This window comes from Pelobates fuscus, chromosome 8 (genome assembly GCF_036172605.1).
Source record: "Pelobates fuscus isolate aPelFus1 chromosome 8, aPelFus1.pri, whole genome shotgun sequence".
Lineage (NCBI taxonomy): Eukaryota > Metazoa > Chordata > Amphibia > Anura > Pelobatidae > Pelobates > Pelobates fuscus.
The window spans coordinates 134,726,257-134,750,635 of NC_086324.1; the positions used below are offsets into that span (position 1 = coordinate 134,726,257).

A 24,379-nucleotide genomic window follows, 5' to 3' on the forward strand; every position below is an offset into this window, starting at 1 on the left:
TTGACTGTGACCAGTCAACGCAGCCAGCTCCTCGAAAGTACTGCAACTGTATATAGTTAATGTAGAATGGAAAAACAAGAAAAACCCTGATGACATTCCAAACAATTGTTGTTCATTGTATGTAAGATGACTACTGTACTAACTACACAACTTTCCTTTCTGTAACCCACAAGATACCGCGACTCTTCCATGGCTTTTGCATAAGCCTGTCTTGTCATACTATTGCATGTCTATCAGTGCAAAAATAAAGAATTCAAAAAATTTTAAATAATAATTTTCTTTTTACAAACAGTAAAAAAAAAAACATCTGCCACGATCTCAATCAGTAAATCAAAGTTGATGTAAGTGGCACAGGCAGTGGCTAGGCAGAAAAGTCACCTACCTAGTCTCACATTTATTTCAATTTAAAAATGAAATAAGCTATATCTATCTCCCACAAAAAGTGTTTGTAAGTAGCACCGGCAGTTGCTAGGTGGGCACAGCAGTAACCTAAACCTAACCAGTCTCATATTAGGATATTTTGCCACCTCTAGATTGGACTGGAGATACAGCCCATATCTTTGGGTAGACCTATTGTCAAAGATTTCCTAAAAAAAAATCAGCTTCTTCTCCATTCCATCACCTTTTATTGGCACTAGAAACAGAACTGCAAATCACAAAGCAACCAAGCATGTGCAAGTCGTTTGTATAAATATACTGCTTATGGTGCTTCGAAGTTACAGAACTTGGACAATCTGCCGATCGGCCAACATTCTGACTATTTTCAGTTTGAGAACAAATGCACAAGTCTAATGAGAAGCATTAAATCCAATGCTTCTCATAGAGAAACACTGCACACAGATACTGCTCTCAGCCTCAGAATACTTTAGATTCGGACAGCTGACATTAAGGTGAGTCAGTCACTGAAACTAAGTTAGTCTAAAGCCCCATTTGCGACCTATGGCTCTCCAGATGTTGTGGACTACATCTCCCATAATGCTCTTACAACCATAATGGAGACAAAGCATCACGGGGGATGTAGTCCACAGCATCTGGAGTGCAGAAGGTTGCATCCTTCTGCCCTAGTGGCTTGGTGTAAATCTAACAGCCACTAGTAGGCATGGCAACTGGAAAATGTTATTAGAGAATCCAAAATAGTCTCCTGCCTGGGCACACCCTAATTCCCACAGCCCGCGCATGGTTCGAGGCCAGCAGGCGTGATCACAGGATCTACCCTGTCGGTCCATGCAGAGCCGGCGCTATCCAAATGCCGGCCCTGCTGTGTGCCTCCATGGGCCAGTGGGGAGATCAAAGATCTTCCCACAGGTAGGGAGGGAGGTAGGAGAGGACCCAGGGAGCTCAAGCCAGCAGCTCCACCGGGTTCCTCTCGCGAGGTCGGAGCGTTGCCGCAGGCTAGAGTTCACTCACCACTAGGACCACCAGAGATGGCAGCAAGGATCCCCACTCCCTGGCAAAAGGTAAGAAGGGAGGGGGGATATTTCATAATCTTTCCTCCCACACCCCCACACACAATCACTCCAAACAAATTCACACACACAGCACCCTCACACACACACAGGACACAGCACCCTCACACACACACAGCACACTAACAGCTCCCTCTCACACACACAGCACACTAAAAGCACCCTCACACACACAGCACCCTCACACACACACACAGCGCCCTCACACACACAGCACGCACACAGCACCCTCACACACAGAGCACCCTCACACACACACACACACAGCATACTAACAGCACCCTCACACATACACACAGCACACTAACAGCACCCTCACACACACACACAACACTAACAGAACCATCCCACACACAACACCCTCACACAAACAGCACCCAAACACACACAGCACCCTCACACACACACACACACACACACAGCACCCTCACACACAGCATATAACAGCACCCTCACACACACACAGCAGTCTATGTATGTATGTGTGTTTTTGTGCTTTAGGGTGCACACCCTAATGCAATAGGCTGCGCACGCCTATGGTCACCTGATGGATACTTTGAGACGTAAAGGCTTAAATAAACAAATTGACACATTTGCATTTTTATAGGCGAAACCTGTGTGCTTTTTATTTTCCTTGAATACACTATTATGGTATGTTATTATTTTTTATGTTATTCTATGTATTATTTGTATGTTTTGTATATGTAAGTGTTAAAGTTTTTGTGTGCTTTGTTTAATTATAATATGCACAACAGCACAGGATTTTAAGACAATAATATTTTCTTTTTATGTAATTTTTTATCTAATACATGAAAACACATTATGATTGATTATGCATATACACTTACACACGAGCCCTTCATTTAAATTTTAAGTTTCAATTTTAAAGTTTAAAGTTTCTTGAAGGTATATTCAATGCTAATTTACTACAGCCTTATAATCCTATCTATCTATGGATTTATATAGCACTTAAACAAATTAAGAAATGCTTTATGCTTTACACTGAGCTTTTTTCCACTATTTGTGGCCATCATTGTAGAAAAAGTATGGCAAAATATGATTTTGCCTTTTAGCTAAAAGCAGCCAGGTGAACTGTTAGTGTAGGACTCAATTAAGCGGCTAGTAAACGAGACAGGTGAGCTCACACTTTAATAGCCATTAGAGTGTGTTTTTTGTGTGCTTTTTTTCTATGTATTTGGGCGGATGATTACTAAAGCCATTGCTGCCGCCTAAGAGTAGTGGGTGTTTGTAGGGCCGGATTAACATAGGGGCGGATGGAGCTGCAGCTCCAGGCCCAGGCCCATGGAACAGGCCCATTTAAAAAAAAAATATATATATATTTTTTTGTTTGTTTTTTACACACTATTCTTAGGTCTGCCATCTGACTGGTATTTTACCAGCACAGACGGTATTTGAGGCTGACTGGCCGTAATACCGGCAATACAAATGCTGATATTTTTATCATAATAAACAGAGATTACTCTGCAATACCAGCAGCAGCCAGTAGGGGTCACTGTGTGTGGAGAGAGGCAGGGATAGGAGGTTACAGCATATTCCTCCCTTCGTCTTTCTACTCACTAATCCGCGGGGGAGCAGCTACAGAGCACAGAGAGTCTAAACAGCAGCTCCCAGCTGCAGAGACAGCCTACAGCTCAGGGAAGTGAGGGATGAGGGGAAAGGCAGCAGGGAGACATGGGGACACTGAGACACTAGGGGACACTGAGACACTAGGGGACACTGGGAAGCTATGGGACACTGGAAAATTAGGGGACACTGGGAAACTAGGGGGCACTGGGAAACTTGGGGACACTGGGAAACTAGGGGACACTGGGAAACTTGGGGACACTGGGAAACTTGGGGACACTGAGACACTAGGGGACACTGTGACACATGGGGATGCTGTGAGACATAGGGACATTGAGATGCACTTTGGGACGCGGAGACACTAGGGACACAGTGTCTCCATGTCTCCCAGCCAGTGTCCTTAGTGTCTTTGTCCCCATGGCTCCCAGTGTCTGTGTCCCTCGTGTCTCAGTGTCCCCATATCTCCCATTGTCCCTAAATCTGTGTCTCCGTGTCTCCATGTCTCCCAGTGTCTCCATGACTCCCAGTGTCTCCATGTCTCCCAGTGTCTCAGTGTCCCCATGTATCCCAGTGTCCCTATGTCTCCCAGCCAGTGTCCCTAGTGTCTGTGTCCCCATGTCTCTCAGTGTCTCTAGTGTCCCCATGTTTTCCTGTGTCCCCATGCCTCCTAGCCAGTGTCCATAGTGTCTCAGTATCCTCATGTCTCCCAGTGTCCCCTAGTCTCCCAGTGTCTCTGTTATTGTTAGGAGTAGGTTTGAAGGTAAATCTGGAGCCAGGAACTGAAGTCTCTTTTGTATTTCTTCCTTTGTTAACGGCTCTCGTTTCCTGCTTTTCCTGGAAGGTGTCAAGGTTAATACTCCCCAACACGCAAACCAGAGAACAATAAAGGCAAGCACAGGCAGACGTATTACCGGACCTTATAGTGGCCGAACGAACGTAGGAATAAGAGATAAGAATAGTCCGACACGCCATGGTCAGGGATATAGAGGTACGGGCAAGCGAATAGACAGAGCCAAAAGTCCAGGGAGCCAGAAACACAAATAACCAAATAACAAGCCGAAGTCAGGAACCAAAGAAAGACAACTAATCAGAACGCACTCTCGGGCTATAATAAACCACGACAGGGCAAGAAGGTGATGTCAGAAGGAGGTTAATATATGGCAAGGTGTACTCTGATAGGCAGGGACAGAAATGAGGCAGGATATAAATAGATAGTAGCAAAAGGCTACTATCACTTTAAATTCTAAGGTCACGTCACCCCTGTCGGCTACCGCATGCGCACGTCCGTGGACACTTTCCCAGATGCGCGCGTTCCTGGAGGCGCACGACGCCAGCCAGGGAGCCGCATCGCCGGCAGGAGAGGATGGACGGTGGGACCGGGACGGCGCGGGACATGAGGTATGGTAGGTAGGTACATGAGGTACAGTAGGTAAGACAGTCTCTTTTTCTTTTTCTCAGGTGATATGCAGGAGCTTGATTGCAGTAAGAAAGAAACAGTTTTGCATAGTTCCAGGAGACTTTCAGTAATGATTGTTAGAACGTTGGTTAACCCTGTAGTCTCCGGTTTAAGGCCTTTACATTGAAGTTAATGTTCTTTTTTTTCATTGTTCATTTTTTATTTCTTACACACATAGAAAAAACAACACAAGCCATAAACAACACAAAACACAATAACATAAAATTAAATAAAATGAAAATAAAAATACATAAACAAAATAAATTCAATTTTACTTTTCTTTGCTATTACCTTGATTTAATTTATAATCCTTATATTCAACTTATACCAGTATGCAAAGTAAAAATAATTGACATTGACAATTAGTTCTTACTCACAAGCGGAATGCTCAGCATATTCGTCCTGTTTTAACAGTTTTAACACTATTTTACCTAAATCTTTCAGCTTTGCAGTCATACCCTATCAATTATTCATTAATATGCAATAATGTACATGCTTTAACCTCATATCTGTTTTAGGCTATTCCTCCTTTTGCTATAACCTCTATTTATACCTTACACCTATATGCTAACCAATCTTGCCATGCTTTTTCATGGCCACCTTCTCTTCCTTCTATTTTATTTACTATTCTCTCATATTCATAAGTCTTGTCTACTCTTTCCTGCACTTCCAAAATATATGGTGGGATTGTTTTTTTTCCAATTTTGAGCAATGCTTATTTTTGCAGCGATTAATATATGAATAATAACTACATTATTTTTTATTCGACTCCACTCTTGGTATATATGTAAAAGATAGAACTCAGGGAAATTTGGTATCACTGTATCCATTAAAATTTGAATTACTAATTTAACATCGTTCCAAAACTGTACAAGACGAGAGCATCCCCAAAAAATATGTAATAAAGTTCCCTTCTCCCTTTGACACCTCCAGCACCTGTCAGAGGCAGCTTCATACATTCGAGACACTTTTGCGGGAACTAAATACCAACGCATTAATATTTTGCTATAAGCTTCCCAATATGTAAGGCTGTGAGATATTTGTTTAGTAATTTTTATAGTTTGATACCAATGGGATAGATCAAAGGTTTTTGATAGGTCTCGTTCCCATAATATCATATAAGGCAACTTTTCTTCCCCATTTACATATAAAAGGCTTTTGTAGCATATTGAAAGAGGTTTACTCTCCATATTAGGGTTCAAACTGAATTTACCCAACCAAGTCACTAAGGCCATATCTAATTTTAACAGCTTATTTTCTAACAAAAAATTCTTGATCCTTAAATACGAAAATACCTCTTTATTCGGAAGGGCAAACTCTGCCTGCAAACTAGGATATGATTTGAGCCCTGCCTCATTATATAACATATGCACTTTACTAATGCCATTAGTTTCCCAAGTATTCAAATTTAAATCTTGTATAAAGTACTTTATTACATATAATGGTGCTAAGACTAATAGCTTTACACCTTTTAGCAATTTAGGAGTCCATTTTGACCAATGATAGAGCATAAATTTTGTCGTAGAAAGCAAGTTAATGTTCTTATTGAAAGACTTCATATCCTGGCTCCTGTGAACCTGCTTCAGACTTACCTTCAAACCTGCTCCTAACAATAACCAGCTCCACCCTTACCTATCCTTCAAACCAACCTGCCTCTGTAACCAGCCTTCTACTGTTACCAGCCTGCCTTTGTTACCTGGAAATTACAGACATTCATTATTATTTGCAAGTAACCTGTTCTATGGCAAGTATCCTGTTTGGTGGTATATTGCCTAAAGTCTGTTTTCATTCAAGTTTCATGTCTAAAAACACTAATAAAGTACCTGAAGTCAACCCTGGCATAAGTCTCCTATCTGACCTGCACAAGATCATGACGATATCTCCCAGCGTCTGTGTCCCCATGTCTCTGTGTCCCTAGTGTCTGTGTCCCCATTTCTCCCAGTGTCTCCAAATGTCTGTGTCCCCATGTCTCCCAGTGTCCCCATATCTGTATCCATATCTGTATCCACAAGTGTCCCCATATCTCTGTGTCCCCAAGGCTCTCAGTGTCCCCAAGTCTCTCAGTGTCCCCATGTCTCCCAGTGTCCCAATGTCTCTCTGTGTCCCCATGTCTCACTGAGACACTGGGAGACTTGAGGGACTGGGCGACATTGACACTGTGATACATAGGGACACTGATGCCAGGCTGGTAGAGATGTCCCGAATAGTTCGCTGGCGAATAGTTCCTGACGAACATAGCTTGTTCGCGTTCGCCACGGATGGCGAACATATGCGATGTTCGGTCCGCCCCCTATTCGTCATCATTGAGTAAACTTTGACCCTGTACCTCACAGTCAGCAGACACATTCCAGCCAATCAGCAGCAGACCCTCCCTCCCAGACCCTCCCACCTCCTGGACATCATCTATTTTAGATTCATTCGGAAGCTGCATTCTTTTTTTTTTCTTTTTTTAGACAGAAGTGTGTTATATTTGAGCATGCTAGGCTGAACGTGCGTATATCATGGCTAGTTGCACTGAGGGTATGAGTATATAGCAGTACATTGTTGTGAAAGGCATGGTGTGGAGGATCGGCTATAGTGGGACATGCTTGGCAGGCTGCTGTTTACTGCTTGTGCTCATCCGATCCCTTCTGGGCTCCAGGTGCAGACCCTGGGAGTCCCTGTTACCTGGAACAACAAAGGCAAGGCTGAGTGCCGGGTTCGCGGCTTGAGGTGGTGGGAGCTTGTTTTGTCGGGTGGTCGGATCTGTCCCGGTGGTGCTTCACGTCCGGTGCAGGATTGTGGTGGCTTAAGGTGGAGGCGAGTGCTTGACGTGGGGCAGGCTCTGCATTTCTGTTTGTGCCTCCGGTCCCATCTTCGACGCCTTTTGCGTTGGTGGATTTTAATGGGGACTGCTTCGCTTAGCTGTGGTGGAGCTTGTTGGGGCTGTGGTGGAGCTTGTTGGGGCTTCCTGTTTGTTATTTGCTTCCAAAATTGATTAAAGAGTCTGTCCAGCTTAGACTCAATATCCTGCCATGCTTTGCTGGTACCAGGAGGACACGCGGCTGCCGCCATATTGGGAGTGTCGCAGATGAGTATGTCAGCCTGGGCGGCTGTGCTCTGTGCATCCATTAGCTCCAGACAGCCTCTCAGGGGTGGACCGGGATAACCCCCACCGGTCCGAGGGGGGGTAACGGAGCTCCTGCCGGGAAGTAGCTGCTCCTGGGCATCCCAGGATCGGGAGATCGGCCGCCTCTCCCGCCCGGTGAGCACCAGGCCACACTTGCCACGCGGAGGTAAGTAAGACTCTGTCGAGTTGCTGACCACTATTAAACATGTCGGGTCAGTCAGGTAGAAGCAACATTGCTGGGTCATCCCCTTCTGGGGTGAAATTCGCTTGTTGATAGCTGCTTAAAGTGAGATATTGAGGGAGCTCACACGAAGTGCGTCTTTCCTCTATGACAGCTAGGCCCCGCTCCCCGGGGGGCTGAAATCTTAGTGAGAGGAGGGATAGTGTAGCTGCTGCTTATTTAATAGGGAAATCGATAGCTAGGCTAGTGGATTCAGTGTCCACTACAGTCCTAAAGGACTCATCTGATCTCTGCTGTAAGGACAGCACCCCAAAAAGCCGTTTTAGGGCTAGAACATCAGTCTGCTTTTTCTTTTTTTTTTCCTGTGTAATCTAATTGCAGTTGCCTGCCTGCCAGCGTGTGTGTCAGGCTCACAGCGTATACTGTGCTCACTTGCCCAGTGCCACCACTCATATCTGTTGTCACAATAGCTTGCATTTAAAAAAACCAAAAAACTTTTTGGACTTTAATATAATAGCAGTCAGTTTCCTTCACATGTGTGAGTTTCAGGTCCTGCCAGGGCAGTGTCACACCAGTGCAACTCATATCTGGTGTAACAGTAGTGCACATAAAAAAAATAAAATAGAAATTTTACTACATATCAACTATGTAATTTTCCATGGGAGTTTTGCCATGGATCCCCCTCCGGCATGCCACAGTCCAGGTGTTAGTCCCCTTGAAACAACTTTTCCATCACTATTGTGGCCAGAAAGAGTCCCTGTGGGTTTTAAAATTCGCCTGCCTATTGAAGTCTATGGCGGTTCGCCCGTTCAAGAACATTTGCAGAAATTTGCATTCGCCATTCGCGAATGGAAAATTTTATGTTCGCGACATCTCTACAGGCTGGCCTTCCAATTCTTTGGACAGACATGCCCCTTTTTGGGCATGTTCGCCCCTTTTTACAGTTCTGGTCACGTGATTCGCGTCACCCACCCTTTCACCCTGCCCATTGACTTCCTGCTTCACCGGACACTGCTGTTAGGGGGTATGGATTCACTTGAAAGATGAAAGCATATTAGAAAGAGATTAGCATATAGTGTGTATATTCTCATAGCTGCACCCTATGAGTTTCCCTCTAATACCATCTCCATCAGATACACAACGCTTGAGAGGTATGACTGTTTTAATGTTTTTGGTCGATAAGATTCTGTTATTAGGCCCCATCATAATTGTCAGCACCAGGCCCACTGGGCTCTTAATCTGGCCCTGGGTGTTTGAGTGCATGGCTTAATTTTTTATGATACTGATGACCTGATCTGCAGAGCCACACATTAGGAATATTCAACAAAAAAAATGATGACACAGGCACAAGAGGTGAAAAAAAAAGATTTCCCTGCTAAAATTAGATGGTAATCGTGAACAGGTGGCCAAGAATTGGAACCCCAGCTGCTATAGCCTAATGACCCACAATGCTTTGCCAGTCTAGCAAAACATCATTTAATGCGTAGTTCAACAGCTGTGGTTCTAACTTTTAGCCTAAAAGGTGCTACCCATAAACTCATTTTCACTGCACACAGGTAATAAGGCCTAGTGTCTGCATATTCTCCCACAATAACGGTAGCAGCAAGTTCTTTTATTTTGTTAGTCAACTGTACAGAACGAAGCCACGTGTAATATCAAAGGTGAAATGAAAATATCAATGAGGATTCACTCTAAGGGTTGTGTCTCGGTATAAACAGAAGGGTCTTGGAAAATGTGTTAGCAATTTTAGCAAAATTACCAATGTGGCCCATGACCTTCAAATGACTGCTTAAGGCATCCTTAAAAACTATTCAATACAAAGGGGAGGGAGCGGGTGATCTTTGTGCAGGCGAACTTGAGCATCAGCGGACAGATCTTAGCTTAGAAATTAGCTGAAGCTGTTACCATAGAAACATCTGCACAGACTGGCAGGGCTGCAGACCCTTTCCACCTCTCATGGGAGACAGGGAATCAGACAGCACTGATGAATTCTCTTGTGTGCGTTCAGTATTTGCAACAAGTAGAAAAAAAAAAAATATCAGCCACTCCTCCATGCACGCTGAACTACAGCATAAATCAGGGCTGCAGCTTGTGTGTATAAAACCAATCAACTCATGTAAGACACTGCTTGCGAAGTGGCTTTTCTTGTTGGATGGCAAGGTTATTTAAAAGTATGTGCATTACAAATGTCCCCACCTAAAATGGGGAGGTTGTGTTGTTTTCTTTGCATTGGCATTGCGTCTTAATATCCAATAAACGGAATTGCAGTAAAGGCTAATAATATGCGTCGTGTATTCCATTTGATAGATAAAGGGACACTTCAGACGCCATAAGCACTTTAGCTTGCTGAAAAGCTTTATGTGTGAACAGTGCGTCATATTTTTTATTTTTCGAAGAGTGCAGATTTAAAAAGAAATCAACACTTTAAAGAGACACTATAGGCACCCAGACCAGTTCATTTTATTGAAGAGTATCTGGGTGCACTCGAGCTTCTACGAAACTGCAATAATTACATTGCAGGGGGGTTAAGACTGTCTCTAGTGACTATCAGTCAGACAGCCCCTTGAGGCACTTCCTCCTTGTTAGGGGACTTTTGGTCGCAACATTGAACAGGGGGAGGGGGAGAGGGGGCAGGGGCAAGAGTGAGCTATATAGCTAGGAATACAACTTTGTATTTTTAGCACTATAGTATCCCTTAAAATTTACCAGGTTACAGCTCCCTGACTTTTAATCTGACAACCAGCCCTGTTACTTCCTGGTGTGTTTAGCTCAGTGGTGCTATACTCAAGAGGCAGCAATTGCTCAGAGCATCTGCCTTGCAAAGACTTTTCATTGAGCTACATTGGGAAGTCTCTGATTGGACAGGCACAGAAAGTCTGGGCGGGGTTAGAAGGGGAGGGTTTGCAAAGGCTGCAGACAAGAAACTGATGGTTTTGCAAGCTGCTTCTAGATCTACCCCCAATGAAAAAATACATGATAAAATGCATGCACATTTTCATTTGGTGTGTATCTACTAAATGGTGATTTTTATTTATTTTGTATTTGGGCAGTGGAGTGTCCCTTTAAACTTTGGAAACACACCTGTTGTGAATGGAATTTCCCATGATACTCTTGGAAATACAGTAACATTAAAGTATAAGTTAACTGATGCACATTAACAAAGTGTAACAAATGATATTTGCAATATACTTTAGGTGCTATAATTAACACAAACAATAAAATACATAGGTGAACGGAGTGCTGAGGGTATATAACGACATTGAGTTTTTGGACAAATAATATTATATCAAGATCGTTACTGAAAGCTGAGTGACTTCTGGATTTCCCCAAAATGTCCTTATTTCCCTTCACTAAACACTCTTCATCGTTACGTATACTTTAGATTACATGTTTTTTTAGGGATCGACCTAGTGTTAGGGATAAAGTTAGGTGTTCTTCGATCTTAGACATGTCCCTGTCTGCCTGAGATTGATGTCAGTTAAACTTCCAGAGAACAGCTATTATCTGAAGCTCTTGCCATTGACTCAGTCAGCTCCTTTCCCAATAATGCTTTGTCTTTTCTGTTTCCGTAGCTCCTCTCCTGCAATATCAATAGGGAGAGGAGCTGAATTAAATTAGCATCAGCTAAAAATAAAAGTTGTTGTCAAGGATTGTGAATTCCACCAATCTAGAGCAAATTAGAACATTTATGATCTGTTGCTACCCTGCAATTTGCACTCCATACTGAATGGAATCAGCCAAACCATGCATTCTAGAGAACAATACACAGATGACATCACCCACCATGCAGAAGGCAAATAACTGGTGGAAAATGTAATATAATTAAATATCAGATATCTCATAAGGGAGAGCACAATGTTTCCAGGGCTATGGGATCATATTACATAGTACACTGGCAAAGTCAGGGGACTCCGTTTTTTAATTCCCTGCCTGTCCTATTTTAGATCTGTATAGTGCATCATCTGGGCTATCGCCAAGGAGGCAAGCGCTCTACAGCTCCAGGACCTATTTGCTTTATTTTTGTGATATTAAAAGTTAAATGATTGCATTTTAATCTAATATGTATGTGTGTGTCTGAACATCAAAATATGTAGGTGACATTTTCGACAAGCCCAAAATTACGGTTGGGGCACTTGCAGATTATTTAGAGAAATAATCCAGACACAATACCCACTACAGCTCAGTGTAGTGGTTATGGTGCCAGTAGTGCCGGGACCCCCTCCCAGAGTAAGTAGTCAAACCGTTTAAGAACAGTTTGACAACTTACCTGAGGTCTGCTTGGAAATGGGGCATAGGAGCAGAGGTGCAGTGTGTGTGTGTTTGTGTAAGAAGGACTGTGTGAGCAGTGTGTGTGTGTGTGATTGTTGCAGTGTGTTCGTGAGGACGGCAGTGTGTGTTAGGGGGGCAGTGTGTGTGTGCATTGCAGTGTGAGTTGGGGGCAATGTATGTGTGTATGGGGGGCAGTGCGTGTATGGGGGGAAGTTTGTGTGTATGGGGCAGTGTATGTGTGTGGGGGGCCAATGTGTGTGTAGGGTGTGTGTGTATTGGGGGCAGTGTATGTGGGCAATGTGTGTGTATGGGGGAAGTGTATGTATGTGGGGCAATGTGTGTGTATGTGGGCAGTGTATGTATGTGGGGGCAGTGTATGTGTATGGGGGCAGTGTATGTGTGTGGGGGCAATGTGTGTGTGTGGGGGCAATGTGTGTGTGTGGGGGGCAATGTGTGTGTATGTGGGGGCAATGTGTGTATGGGGCAATGTGTGTGTATGGGGGCAATGTGTGTGTATGGGGGCAGTGTGTGTGTATGGGGCAGTGTATGTATGTGGGGGCAATGTGTGTGTATGGGGGCAGTGTATGTATGTGGGGGCAATGTGTGTGTATGGGGGCAGTGTATGTATGTGGGGGCAGTGTGTATGTATGGGGGTGTATGGGGGCAGTGTATGTATGTGGGGGCAATGTGTGTGTATGGGGGCAGTGTATGTATGTGGGGGCAGTGTGTGTGTATGGGGGCAGTGTCTGTATGTGGGGGCAGTGTGTGTGTATGGGGGCAGTCTATGTATGTGGGGGCAGTGTGTGTGTGTGGGGGGTATGTGTGTTTTTTTTTATGTGATAAAATGATTTTTTTTGTATTTATTTAAAATATACATAATGTCCCCCCTCCCTTCTTACCTTTGTTTAGGGAGGAGGGGGGACATTTCTCGATCCCTGGTGGTCCGGTGGAGAATCCCTGGTGGTCCATGTGGTGAGAGTGAACTCTAGCCCCGGTCTCCAGGGCTAGAGTTCACTCTTGCGAGATCCGGAGCGTTGCTGTGGCAACGCTCTGTGCTCGCGAGAGAAGGACCTGGAGGAGCTGCAGACTGATCTCCCCCGGGTCCTCTCTCTCTCCCTCCCCTGCCGGCGGCCAGCAAACAGTACTGTATCTCTGATCTCCCCTCCGGTCCATGAAGGCACATTGCAGGGCTGTCGATTGGACAGCGCCAGCCCTGCATTAGCCGGCAGGGGAGAGGGAGAACCTCAGATTCTCAGGGGGGGGGCAATTGCCCCGTTGCCCCCCCCCCCCCCCCCTGGATCCGCCAGTGTTCCTATAGCATACCTTGCAAGTGTTCTCATTTAGGAGGGACTGTCCTCTACCCTAATGTCTCTTTTTTTCTAGAAACTCTATATTGTTGGTGTGTTAGTGTGTAAAACAAAGCTCCACAGCACGGTATTGTGTCATTAAACTACAATAAATGTGTTTAGAAACCAGTGTAAATTAGATGCATTTTTCTTGTTCTTAATACACTTTAGTTTCCTAAATTATTAGTAAGTCACCTAAAATGAGTCAGAACAGTCCCATCCCTGGCCACATCCCCACGCACACTCCTAAAATTAAAGTGTCTCACCTTGTCCATTAGAAATGTTGGATGGTGTGCTATAGCATTTTTTTCACCAATTGGTGGAAGAACACCAATTGGTGGAAGATTATTTCTGAATCCACACTAGATTAAAGAGAGTCACAGTTGTGTCAGTTTTGTGAAGCAAACTGCAGTTGCAACCACTTTCTACCAAGTGCTGAGAAGTACCATCTAATAATATATATATAATTTTATAATAAAAAAGGCACAGTGAATTCTAAAAGCACATAGCTTTGCATGGAAGTGTTTACACCAGGCAATCGATTCTGACAGTGCCAGGCATTATTGTCTTAGTCTGTAATGTCACAAGAAATTTTGGGAACGTTCCTCCTACGCCTCAATTGTAATTTTCGACTTGTACATATGTTAACATTTTTATATTTGGAATGAGCAACAGAATTTGCTTTTCATATGAGCGGCTTAATCTGACTAAGACACAAAGATTACTAATTGCATATATTGCAAAGCTACTGTTACATTGTGACACACTATGACAACATCTCTTCTATGGAGTGGTCCAGTACAGAGAGTTGCGTTTGCTTAGTTCCTGGTGTAAATCAGGTAACCCAAGGAATGCAGCTGTGACAGTACTAAAAGTCCTATGGTGGTCTGGAGTAAACCTTCTACATGGACCTCAAATTAGAATGTTAGTACAACTGAACACTGTATCACTTGTGCTTGAACATTGCCACCTGCAATATGTAAACTGCGTAAGTCTACACATGATGTGAGTGCAGGCAGGGCCGGCGCTTCTTATAGGCCAACTAGATAGCTGCCTAGGGTGCTGTTTAAAGGGGGGCCCCGGCAGGAGCTTTACTGCTCTGCTCGTTTTGGCCGCCCCTCGATGTTTTACTAATTCTAAAAATCGTTCCGCCGGCCATGTTACCGGGCCCTAGGGACACTTGCATGTCTGCTGACTAGCGCCCGGTGTAACACTGGTCCGGACGGCACCCACTTCAGCCTGCTCAGCCAGGCCCCCCAGAAGCACTCCCATTGCCGCGAGGGAGCTTCAATTCTTCGCTCCTGCCCCTTGCCCTGTACGTGGGGACAAGTGGGCAGGATCATAGCAGGGGCGGGGCTGACACGCAATGAAGGTGGCTAGGCGCAGGGAAGCGGCCAGGAACACGTGACATGCAGTCAAATATTAAGAACGGTAAGTGGGGAAAGTGTATTTGTGAGGAATTTGTGTATGTCAGTCTGTATGGGTCAGTGTGTGTATCTATGGGTCAGTGTGTGTCTGTATGGGTCAGTGTGTGTGTGCGTGTCAGTCTGCATTCATTAGTGTGTGTGCGTCAGTCTTCATGTGTCAGTGTGTGCGTCAGTCTGTGGGTGTCAGTGAGTGTGCGTCAGTCTGCGTGGGTCAGTGTGTGTGAGTCAGTCTGCATGGGTCAGTGAGTGTGCGTCAGTCTGCTTGGGTCAGTGTATGTCAGTCTTCATGAGTGGGTGGAGCAAATGGGGCAGCACATTTTTTTTTTGCTTTGGGCGGCAAAAATCCTTGCACTAGCCCTGAGTGCAGGGTTCACTTCCCAGGAGTCACAAGATCTGCACATATAGGCAATCGAAGGAGAATGAGATAAAAAGAAAAATTAGAGACAGAAGAAACATAATATGGAAAAATGGCTACTAGGTATGGGTATGGATGAAAATAGAACTGCGGTGTAAATAGAACAGACACCACAGCAACAGAAGGGGACACTAGAGTGCTATAGGATGAAGATTCAAAACCAAGTGCAAGAAGGCAATCCAATGATAGAGATGTCGTAGTAAGCTAGCTTGTGCCATCTGTGCACAAAGGCCGCAGTGGGCGTTCTGGACAAGGGTATCACCAAATCTGGTCTCAATCAGTATGCCAAAGATTCTCTTTCACAATCTAATCTATTTTGTGGGTCAAGAGTCTATCTGACTGCAGTAAATCAAGATAATAATGTGCCAAGTGCAAGAGCTCATTCAGCACACGTCTGCACAACTTGACAGTCAGGCGACGTCCCCCCCACCCCCCCCCCCCCCCCAGTGGCGGCTCTAGTCTTTGTGAGGCCTTAGGCGAAACTCAAACATGAGGCCCCCACTAAAACTCATAGTTAAAAAATATATAGAGGTTGCATCGTGTGTGTATAATGAGCTGTAGTTGTATTAAAAGGCGGGCTTGCAGCGCTGGGTTCATTTATTCATTGTTCAGAGGCTCTCATTGTCGTGGCTCCCTGTGATGCTGTGTTGTGAGCTGTCTGACTGTAGTTATGGCATAATTTGCAAACAATTAAATTGCAGTGATGCTGATTGTTTATACATGATTGCCGTGTATGGTTGCATGGCCTGGCAGTCATGTATACAGAAGTGCCCGTGTGCAGGGGTTATTGCAAACAGAAATTAAAATTTTGATTGGGTAAAAAAAAGCTTTTATAAAAATCACCTACAAATAATAAAAATACAGATGATAAAAATCACAGACATTTCCCCCACACATTCTGTAATCATTTAACATTCCCTGTTTTTTAATGTATGTCTGCATGTGTATGTTTGTTTATGAAACTGTATGTGTATGAGGCGTCATACTTGATTCTGGCCTCACCTTTGAGCCTCACATCCAGCATTTTGCCAAATCCTGTCGATTCCATCTTAAAAACATTGCCCGCATCCGCCCCTTTCTTGCACCAGATACTACCAAGGAGCTTGTCCATGCTCTAGTAATTTCCCACATGGATTATTGTAACCCTCTCCTGATTGGTCTTCAGGGCCGGTGCTTGGATTTTTAGGTACATAGGCGAAGATGCATTTTTCCGCCCCCCCCCCCCCCCCCAAAAAAAAACATCTTCACCTATGTGCCTCTTAACCAGCCCCTCTCCCCTCCCCGACCATTAATGGTCCCTTCCCTGTCCCTTAGTGTTCTTCTCCCCTCCCCTCTCTTTTCCCTGTCTCTTGGTGTTTCTCTCCCATTCCCTCCCTGTCCCTTGGTGCACCCCACACCCCTTTAGTGGTCACACTCCCCTTCCTGGTGTGTCAGTGTGTACAGAGGTGTGTGTGTGAGTGTATGTGTCTGTGTGTGACACACTATGCACACCGGAATCCATTTCTACAATTACAGAAGATTTATAACCGAGAGCACCCCCTGCAGCAAGTATTCACTTTTGAAAAAGCCACTGCGAAACGCGAGGAAGAACCACTGACTTTTTTTTACTCTGACTGGTATTTTATATATTTGTTATTCCACTTTTAAATATTTGTTACAATAAAGTATATACATTTTTATATATACCCAGTTTACCTTAGTCCTACTTCCTACTCCATCTTGCTGCTGCTACATTTGGGTCCATTACATCCCTAGGTGGGGATTGTTCCACCTGAAGCTGTTTAAACTAGAGCAGGTCCATTACTCTAGTATATGTAAGTAGGATCTTTTCTATTTTGCGTTTTACATATACCTACTATCTATACCATTGGTTTCTTTTTATTTTTTCGTTCTATATACCACGACAATCCATATCTTTAAGTTTACCTAGAAGACTGCATACCAAGAAATCCGCAGATGGGGATTATTCCGTCCAGGCCCTTGAAATTGAGCTTATAAAGCTCTCCAAAGTGTGAGTGAGAATTATATATTCCTCCATCATCCACTGTATCATCAAAATATATTGCACTATTATTGTATTTTGTTTTTTCTTTTAAGCAATACTCCACTTGTCCCCCTTTATCCAGTAACAATTCTTACCCGATCAATGCCACCAGTTCGGTGTTCCTAGCAGGTCACACGCATGGAATGCACTGTTCGGACCCACGAGCTGCTTCAGCATGGCAATTTGGACACTGCCTGCTATAAGTGCATGTCTTTAAGTGATGAAAATTTGCGTAACATCACTTCTGGTTTGGAATTATTTGCATCAGATCCCCTCAGTGTGTTTCTTAAGTCTTCTGTGTGTTTACTGGTTTTGACCTTGGCTTGTTTATAGGAATATTGAGTGCCTCTGCGTTTCTGACCACACTTGTTCTATATTTTCAGATTATCTGTATCTCTGACCTTTCTAGTACCTTTAGTTTATCCGCCTATCCATATCCCTGACCTTGGCTAGTAATCTGACTCTGTATCTCTTTGTTTTATACGTTAAGCCCACCCTGACCATTCTAAGATGCAGTAATACAACTATCGCAGTGTTTGGGTATTTCTCGTGACATATCCTCTCTCCATATGTTCCTCTTTTCACTGTCCCCTCTCCATTTGTTCCTCCTTGTTTCTCATTGTTCCCCTTCCTCTTGCTCCTCACTGGTCCCCTCTCCACATGTTTCTCAATGTTCCTTACTCTACTTATTTCTCCACTAACGTAAATACCAGCACCTAATGAGGTCATATCTTGCACCTTCAATAGGTTATCCAGGAAGAATAGAGGGGTCTCTTTTCTGAGATCACACTTATCAAAATGTAAGATATTTTAACAGAAGAGTTTGGAAAAGAGACACTACAATCACCGTATGCCAGAATCGTGACTAAATATAAAAATGGAATCTTGTCCCCAAGATGACAAGTGATTTCCACAACATAATGTAATATCTGCTTTTCTCAGAAGTCATCATGGATTAACCCCTGCTCCCTCAGAGCAATCATGTAAACGCATATTGTTGAGAAACCAACAAATTGTCTTCTATTCAATAATATATATATACGGTATATACATTCCAGCCAGCAGCCACAACAATTGTAAATCTTATTGTGAGTATTAAATTATCCAGCTCCAATACCCATTTATTCGATCTATTTATTCTTACAGAGATAAATGACAGACAGATATCCACGGGAGCTGCACAAATAGGATGATTGCAATAGGATCTGAACAGTAGACAGCATAGTCATAATATTGTGATTTCTTTTTTTTCTACATATTGCATGGAGAAACCGCAATTATCTCGCTCTGCTATAAAGACAGATATTCAGTATATTCCTTCCTACAAATCCGCGTAGCAGTGATTTATTCAATATCTAAAACAAAGTAGCATTGCATACAAAAATATAATGAGCCGGTCTATGTCCCTGGTTTAAAAAAAGCAAAACAATCTGGGTTTACATGCATTTAGGAATACTCACGATCATTGTCTTAGGGAATCAGTGAAACAGACGCTCTCGGAGCCTCTCTGACATTACAGGCTCAGTTACAGATTAGATTACATTTGATTATGGTTAGATAGTTGCTTGGCAATGACTAACTACAAGCTCCAAGACTGTACCAAAGAATGAATGTGCAGTTTTAGCTCCCTCATAAACATTTGTGTTTTCTTTTAGTATTTTCCTATACTTTGCCCTCAAATAAATGTTTTGATTCAACATTATTTCCCTATTCCTAAATTAAAGTGGCTCTGTCACCCCAAATTTACCTTTTCCCGTTGTTTCATCTTCCTTTTCTCTATCAGAATCCATTCTTCTTTTTCTCCTCTCTGATCTATTTCTCTTGAAAAACATAAGAAAAAAGTACTACTTTGCCCTATGTATTTGTCCTCCGCTTGACAATCTTGACAAAAAGGAGGAGCTTAAGGAAGCTCCACTTCCTTTGATAAAACGGAACTGTCACGCCAAACTTACCTTTCTCCTATTATTTCATCTTCTCTTCCTCTCTCAGAATCTGTTCTTCTTTTCTTTATTTCTGATTTAGTTTTCTATAAAACACAAGACAAATTAGGGGCTACTTTGTATTATGCATTTTCCCTACACCTGACTTTCTCTGACCTAAGAAGGAGCTTACGTCGGCTCCATTTCCTGTGTCAAGGAGAAGGGAGAGTACTTTCTCTGACACAGGAAATGGAGCTTACTTCTCCTTGGGTCAGAGAAAGTCAGGCATAGGCAAAATATGTAAGACAAAGTAGTCCCTATTTTTTCTTATGTTTTAAAGAAAATTAGATCAGAAATATAGAAAAGAAGAACAGATCTTGAGAGAGGAAGATAAGAGGAAACAATAGGAGAAATATAAGTTCAGCATGACAGTGCCACTTTAAGTAAACTTTTCTCCCAATACTCACCTTTCCATCCCAGTCTTTTCTCTATATTGTCTTGCAAGATCACCTTCCCACATGACCGCATTGTACTGGTCTCTACTGACCATGCATGGGAATTCGATGTCGTTGTATACTCTGGGCAAAAGAAGGCAGCAATGTTGTGTCACTGCCAGTAATTAGAAGATGGCGGTGTCTGGAATAAAGATCCGGCGCCATGAAGAATATAGGATGATTAGGGGAGTTAATTTAAATACATAATTAAATTGGGGGGGGATAGTAGTGGTCTAGTTGTGGGTGGACCTAAAAAAAGGTATATTGACGTAACAGAGCCCCAATTAATCATTTTAGGGTAAGCACACCTTTTAATTTTTTTATTTTTTTTACTAATAATGCGTTCAATTGTAGCTAATTAAAATGCCAAGTTTTTGTAAACAATATTTATTTAACAAATATGTACATAATGTAGCTGAAAAATTAGCAATCAAGTAATCAGCAATAAAAAGGTAAACCATTTTTATTTTGTTCTCTAAAGGTTGCGTTGTAATGACTGGGCATACAAACTAATAACACAGTGTTTTCACGGCTCTTTAGGGTTGTTCTGTGGTGACTGAGTACATAATGAGAAATTGTCATATTTTGTTGTTAGTAAGGCTGACTTGTGGTGACAGAGTACACAAAGTGAAACTGTCGTCTGTTGTTTATAAAACCCGGTTCTGTGGTGACTGATCACACAATGTGGAATTGTCAACGTCTGGTGTCCTTAAGGTAGTTCTGTGGTGACGGGGCGCACAAATCGAAACTGCCATTAATGTGTTGTTATCAAAGATTGGTTTGTAGTCACTGTGTCCACAAAATAAACTTACTGTCATCTTCTGTTCTTAGCAAAAACAAGGTTTGTGGTGACGGAATACAGAAAGGTAAATTATCTTATCGTTAGTTAGCAAAAGCTGTTTGTGACAGGGTGATTGGTCTGCAATTCTATTTTCATTTCACTACAATTACGTGTATAGTGATTAAATCACAAAGTAAAGTTAGCTTGTAAAAAAAAGGGTTTTAATCACTAAACATAGAAAGGAAAAAAGGGAGGCTACAATGTTGAACTAGTCAACACTGAACCCCACAGAAGGTTACAGAGGTACTCAAGGGCATGAACCCTGGATATACTAGAGAGAGAAGAGATTTTTATAAAGTGGGGTGGGAGAACCACTCACTCAAAGTAGGCGGTCCCCACTCCACGTTGAGAGGACCTCCAGGATTAAAATATCATTGTAGTGGTATAAACCTTATTAAGACTTAGACCTTTCGACTTGGAGGGTTTGGGTACTATCTCTTGGTCTTTACCACTATAGGCAGGAGGGTACTACCTATTAGTTAGGGGGGAATAGATGTGTGATAACCCTGCTTTTGGTGGGCATTTGTAAATCAGCTACCCCCGATTACACGTACATCTACTCGGTAACTACATCGATATTTAACCCCCTCCAACCTTGGATTCCATGTGGGTTTAAGGTGTGTGCTGTCTGGATAGGGGTTTATTGTGTTGCCTGCACCTGCTAGATGCAGGATTGTGCATTTACTATCCGTTAAGGACTTAACATATACATTGTAGGAGCAACTTTGTTCAATTTTATGTATCCTTCAACATACACAATAGAGTGAAGCTGATACATAATGCGAGACTAACACTAATTCTGGTTTCCCTACCTGTTACCTTATACAGTCTCTCTATTTTTCAGACCTAATTACTATCTATATATTTTACAGGTACCCATTTGTTTACTAATCCACTAAAGGATCTGTTTTGCATGTACACAGGTTCCTCTAATATATGAATTTGATACTTAAGACAAACTCTCCCAGATTTTGTATTAGTATGGTTTATTTGATTTTTCTACATCACTTGGGTTTGCACATTTAAACTTATTTTTGTATTTCATTTTTGTACTCATTAGTTCCTTATTCGGCACAATATATCAATAAAGGTTTATACCACTACAATGATATTTTAATTCCTGGAGGTCCTCTCAACGTGGAGTGGGGACCGCCTACTTTGAGTGAGTGGTTCTCCCACCCCATTTTATAAATTTGTAATCACTAAACATCAACCTGTGGAGAGTTTAAAATGAATCGCAAAACGTAGCAGAAAATCTGTGTCAAATCAGCTACAATGGCCTGAATTGTGCGATTCGACTTCAATTCAGTGTTTAATGAATAAATCCCACAGTGCAATTGCCTGCTTAATTTGTTAATGAAGGCTGGTCTGTGGCGACTGGGTTCCAAACACCAAAACGCATAATTTCATAACAAGTTTTACTGATGATCTGCCGTCATATACAACTGTTGATCTTCAACCACCGTCCACTGTTTGTGCATCAATATCACTTCCACTCAAACTCTGAGCCCCACCCATCATACATGAAAACTAGTGACACAAATCAGGAATAATGTCCCCGTGCAATGCTTATTGGAACCGACAGGCACAAATGTATCACATCTCTATAAGTCTTGTGAGGAAAAAAAAAAAATACAATCAACACTTGTTTCTGTGGTTTGATTCTTTTTTTTTTATATAAAAAATATGCATTTATAACAATTAGTTTTATAATAAAATCTCACTTTAACCCCTTCACAGTACAATATGCTGCTACCCTAACTTTCAAAGGGGCCCCCCTCTTGTGAGCACTACAGCGGTGTACAAACAATCCCCTGGCACTCCAAAGGTTAACTCTTTGAACTGGAAAAATAATTATTGACTTAAGAAGCTATTTACACGTCAAGCCTCATTTTCTGTCTGCTGGCTGCAAAATGTTAATATACAACAAAAGAGATTAGCTGAGCAGATCCTCTGCAGTTGTAGTTTGTAATTTATTCGATAATAATCATGACTTTTTGCCCTCTGAGACTGCATACAATGTTCTTAATATCTGCGATATACTATGATCTGAATTTACTATATGAGATTCAATTATCTTTGATAATAAAATACCCATTTGCCTATATTCTGCAACAGAAAAGTTGGAGTTAAAAAGCAGAAAAACGATGTAGAAGATAACAGAACGTGTGTGTAGAGTTCAGTAAACACAGTTATCGATAGTAAGAAACTACACTATATCTCTAGCTCTATCTCATCTAATCCGATTCTTCGTGCTCTGTCTTTTCTCTACAATATTGTGTTTTTACGAAGCAGACCATCTGTTAATCTCTTTGTAGCATCGTCTACTATAATATTTTTTTTGTGCTTCGACAAAGCATCTTCTAGTTAGTTACTTTATCAGAAAGTAGGGACATGTAAGCTCTTGGAGCAAAAAAAAAAAAAAAGGAAAACATTTCCTCGAATTCAAAACACAATATAACAGTGCAGATAGCACCTACCTGTACATACGCCATCTTCACTCAAACTGCCATCAGTTCACAGTTTTGCCTGAACATGACGATTCTCTTCTCTCTTTGCCCTCAAAAAAGAAAAATAAATAAATAAATAAAAAATTACACAAGAAAAAAAAAAGAACGTGACTTGTTTAGCTGATCAGAACAGAGCCGATCGACCCTCCTTCTCGTTCATGGTTAGACTTTACTTGAGCAGACAGGTCTCTTTGAACTAGTTGAGTGGTGCTTTTTAGATCAGATGTAGATTGCATATTTCGGGGGTCATTGTGAGTCTGCCTCTGTCAACGGGGTCCTCCTTCCATCACTTGCTGATTCTAATGCTTTGATTAAAGTGGTTTATTTATTTTTTTGCCGTCTTGTGCCACTTGCTTTTGAACGGTGTCGATCTCTCCGTTGCAGACTCGCTGCTGCCACCTGCTGTTCACATATATTATTTGTTTTGTTTCTTTTTATTAACCCCTTAAGGACTGAGCCAAATGTACAAGTTGTGAACAATACAAAACGTAAACAAAACCTGGCATTTGCGCTATGTGTCTGTCCAACCGTAATTCACCTCTTTCATATTAAATGCACCCCCCCTTATTATATATCATTTTATTCAGGGGAAACAGGGCTCTCATTTAATATCAAATATTTAGCTATGAAACATAATTTAATATGAAAATAATGTGAGAAAATAAGAAATGTTGTTATTTTTTTAGTTCTACATGACATTTTAACTGTCAATGTCATAATACTGTTTGCTTTTACTGCAATAAAATACACATATTTGTATTCAGCAAAGTCTCACGTGTAAAACAGTACCCCCTATGTACAGGTTTTATGGTGTTTTGGGAAGTTACAGGGTCAAATATAGCACGTTACATTTTAAATTGAAATTCGCCAGATTGGTTACGTTGCCTTTGAGACTGTATAGTAGCCCAGGAATTAAATTTACACCCATAATGGCATACCATTTCCAATAGTAGACAACCCAAGGTATTGCAAATGGGGTTTGTCTTTTTTAGTAGCCATTTGGTCACAAACACTGGCCAAAGTTAGCGTTAGTATTTGTTTGTGTGTGAAAAATGCAAAAAACGCAATACCTTGGGTTGCCCCCTTGGGTACCCCTATGCCATCATAGGGGTAATTTTCATTCTTGGGCTACCATAGGGTCACAAAGGCAACGTAAGCAATCTGGCGAATTTTAATGTGAAAAAAATGAAACACAAGCCTTATATTTGACGCTGTAACTTTTGAAAACACCATAAAATCTGTACATGAGGGGTACTGGTACTGGGAGACTTCGCTGAACACAAATATTTGTGTTTCAAAACAGTAAAAAGTATTGCAG

The 24,379-nt window shown here is 42.2% G+C and overlaps 1 protein-coding gene across 3 annotated transcripts in view; it reads right to left on the bottom strand.

Annotated features, from left to right (window-relative positions):
• SYT17 (synaptotagmin 17) overlaps positions 1 to 23,433 on the bottom strand; it is a 128,022-nt gene extending 104,589 nt beyond the window's left edge. Inside the window, exons 1-2 of one of the 3 annotated variants that reach the window (XM_063428855.1) lie at positions 23,235 to 23,433; positions 23,032 to 23,111 (exon numbers count right to left, since the gene is read on the bottom strand). In XM_063428855.1, the coding sequence (XP_063284925.1) occupies positions 23,032 to 23,046 (15 nt within the window). In that variant the 5' untranslated portion in view covers positions 23,047 to 23,111; positions 23,235 to 23,433. Of the gene's footprint in view, positions 1 to 18,757; positions 18,834 to 23,031 lie in introns of those variants that run through there. The other 2 variants (XM_063428854.1, XM_063428856.1) reach the window with 2 other exon arrangements.
• Between the last annotated feature and the right edge of the window lie 946 nt (positions 23,434 to 24,379).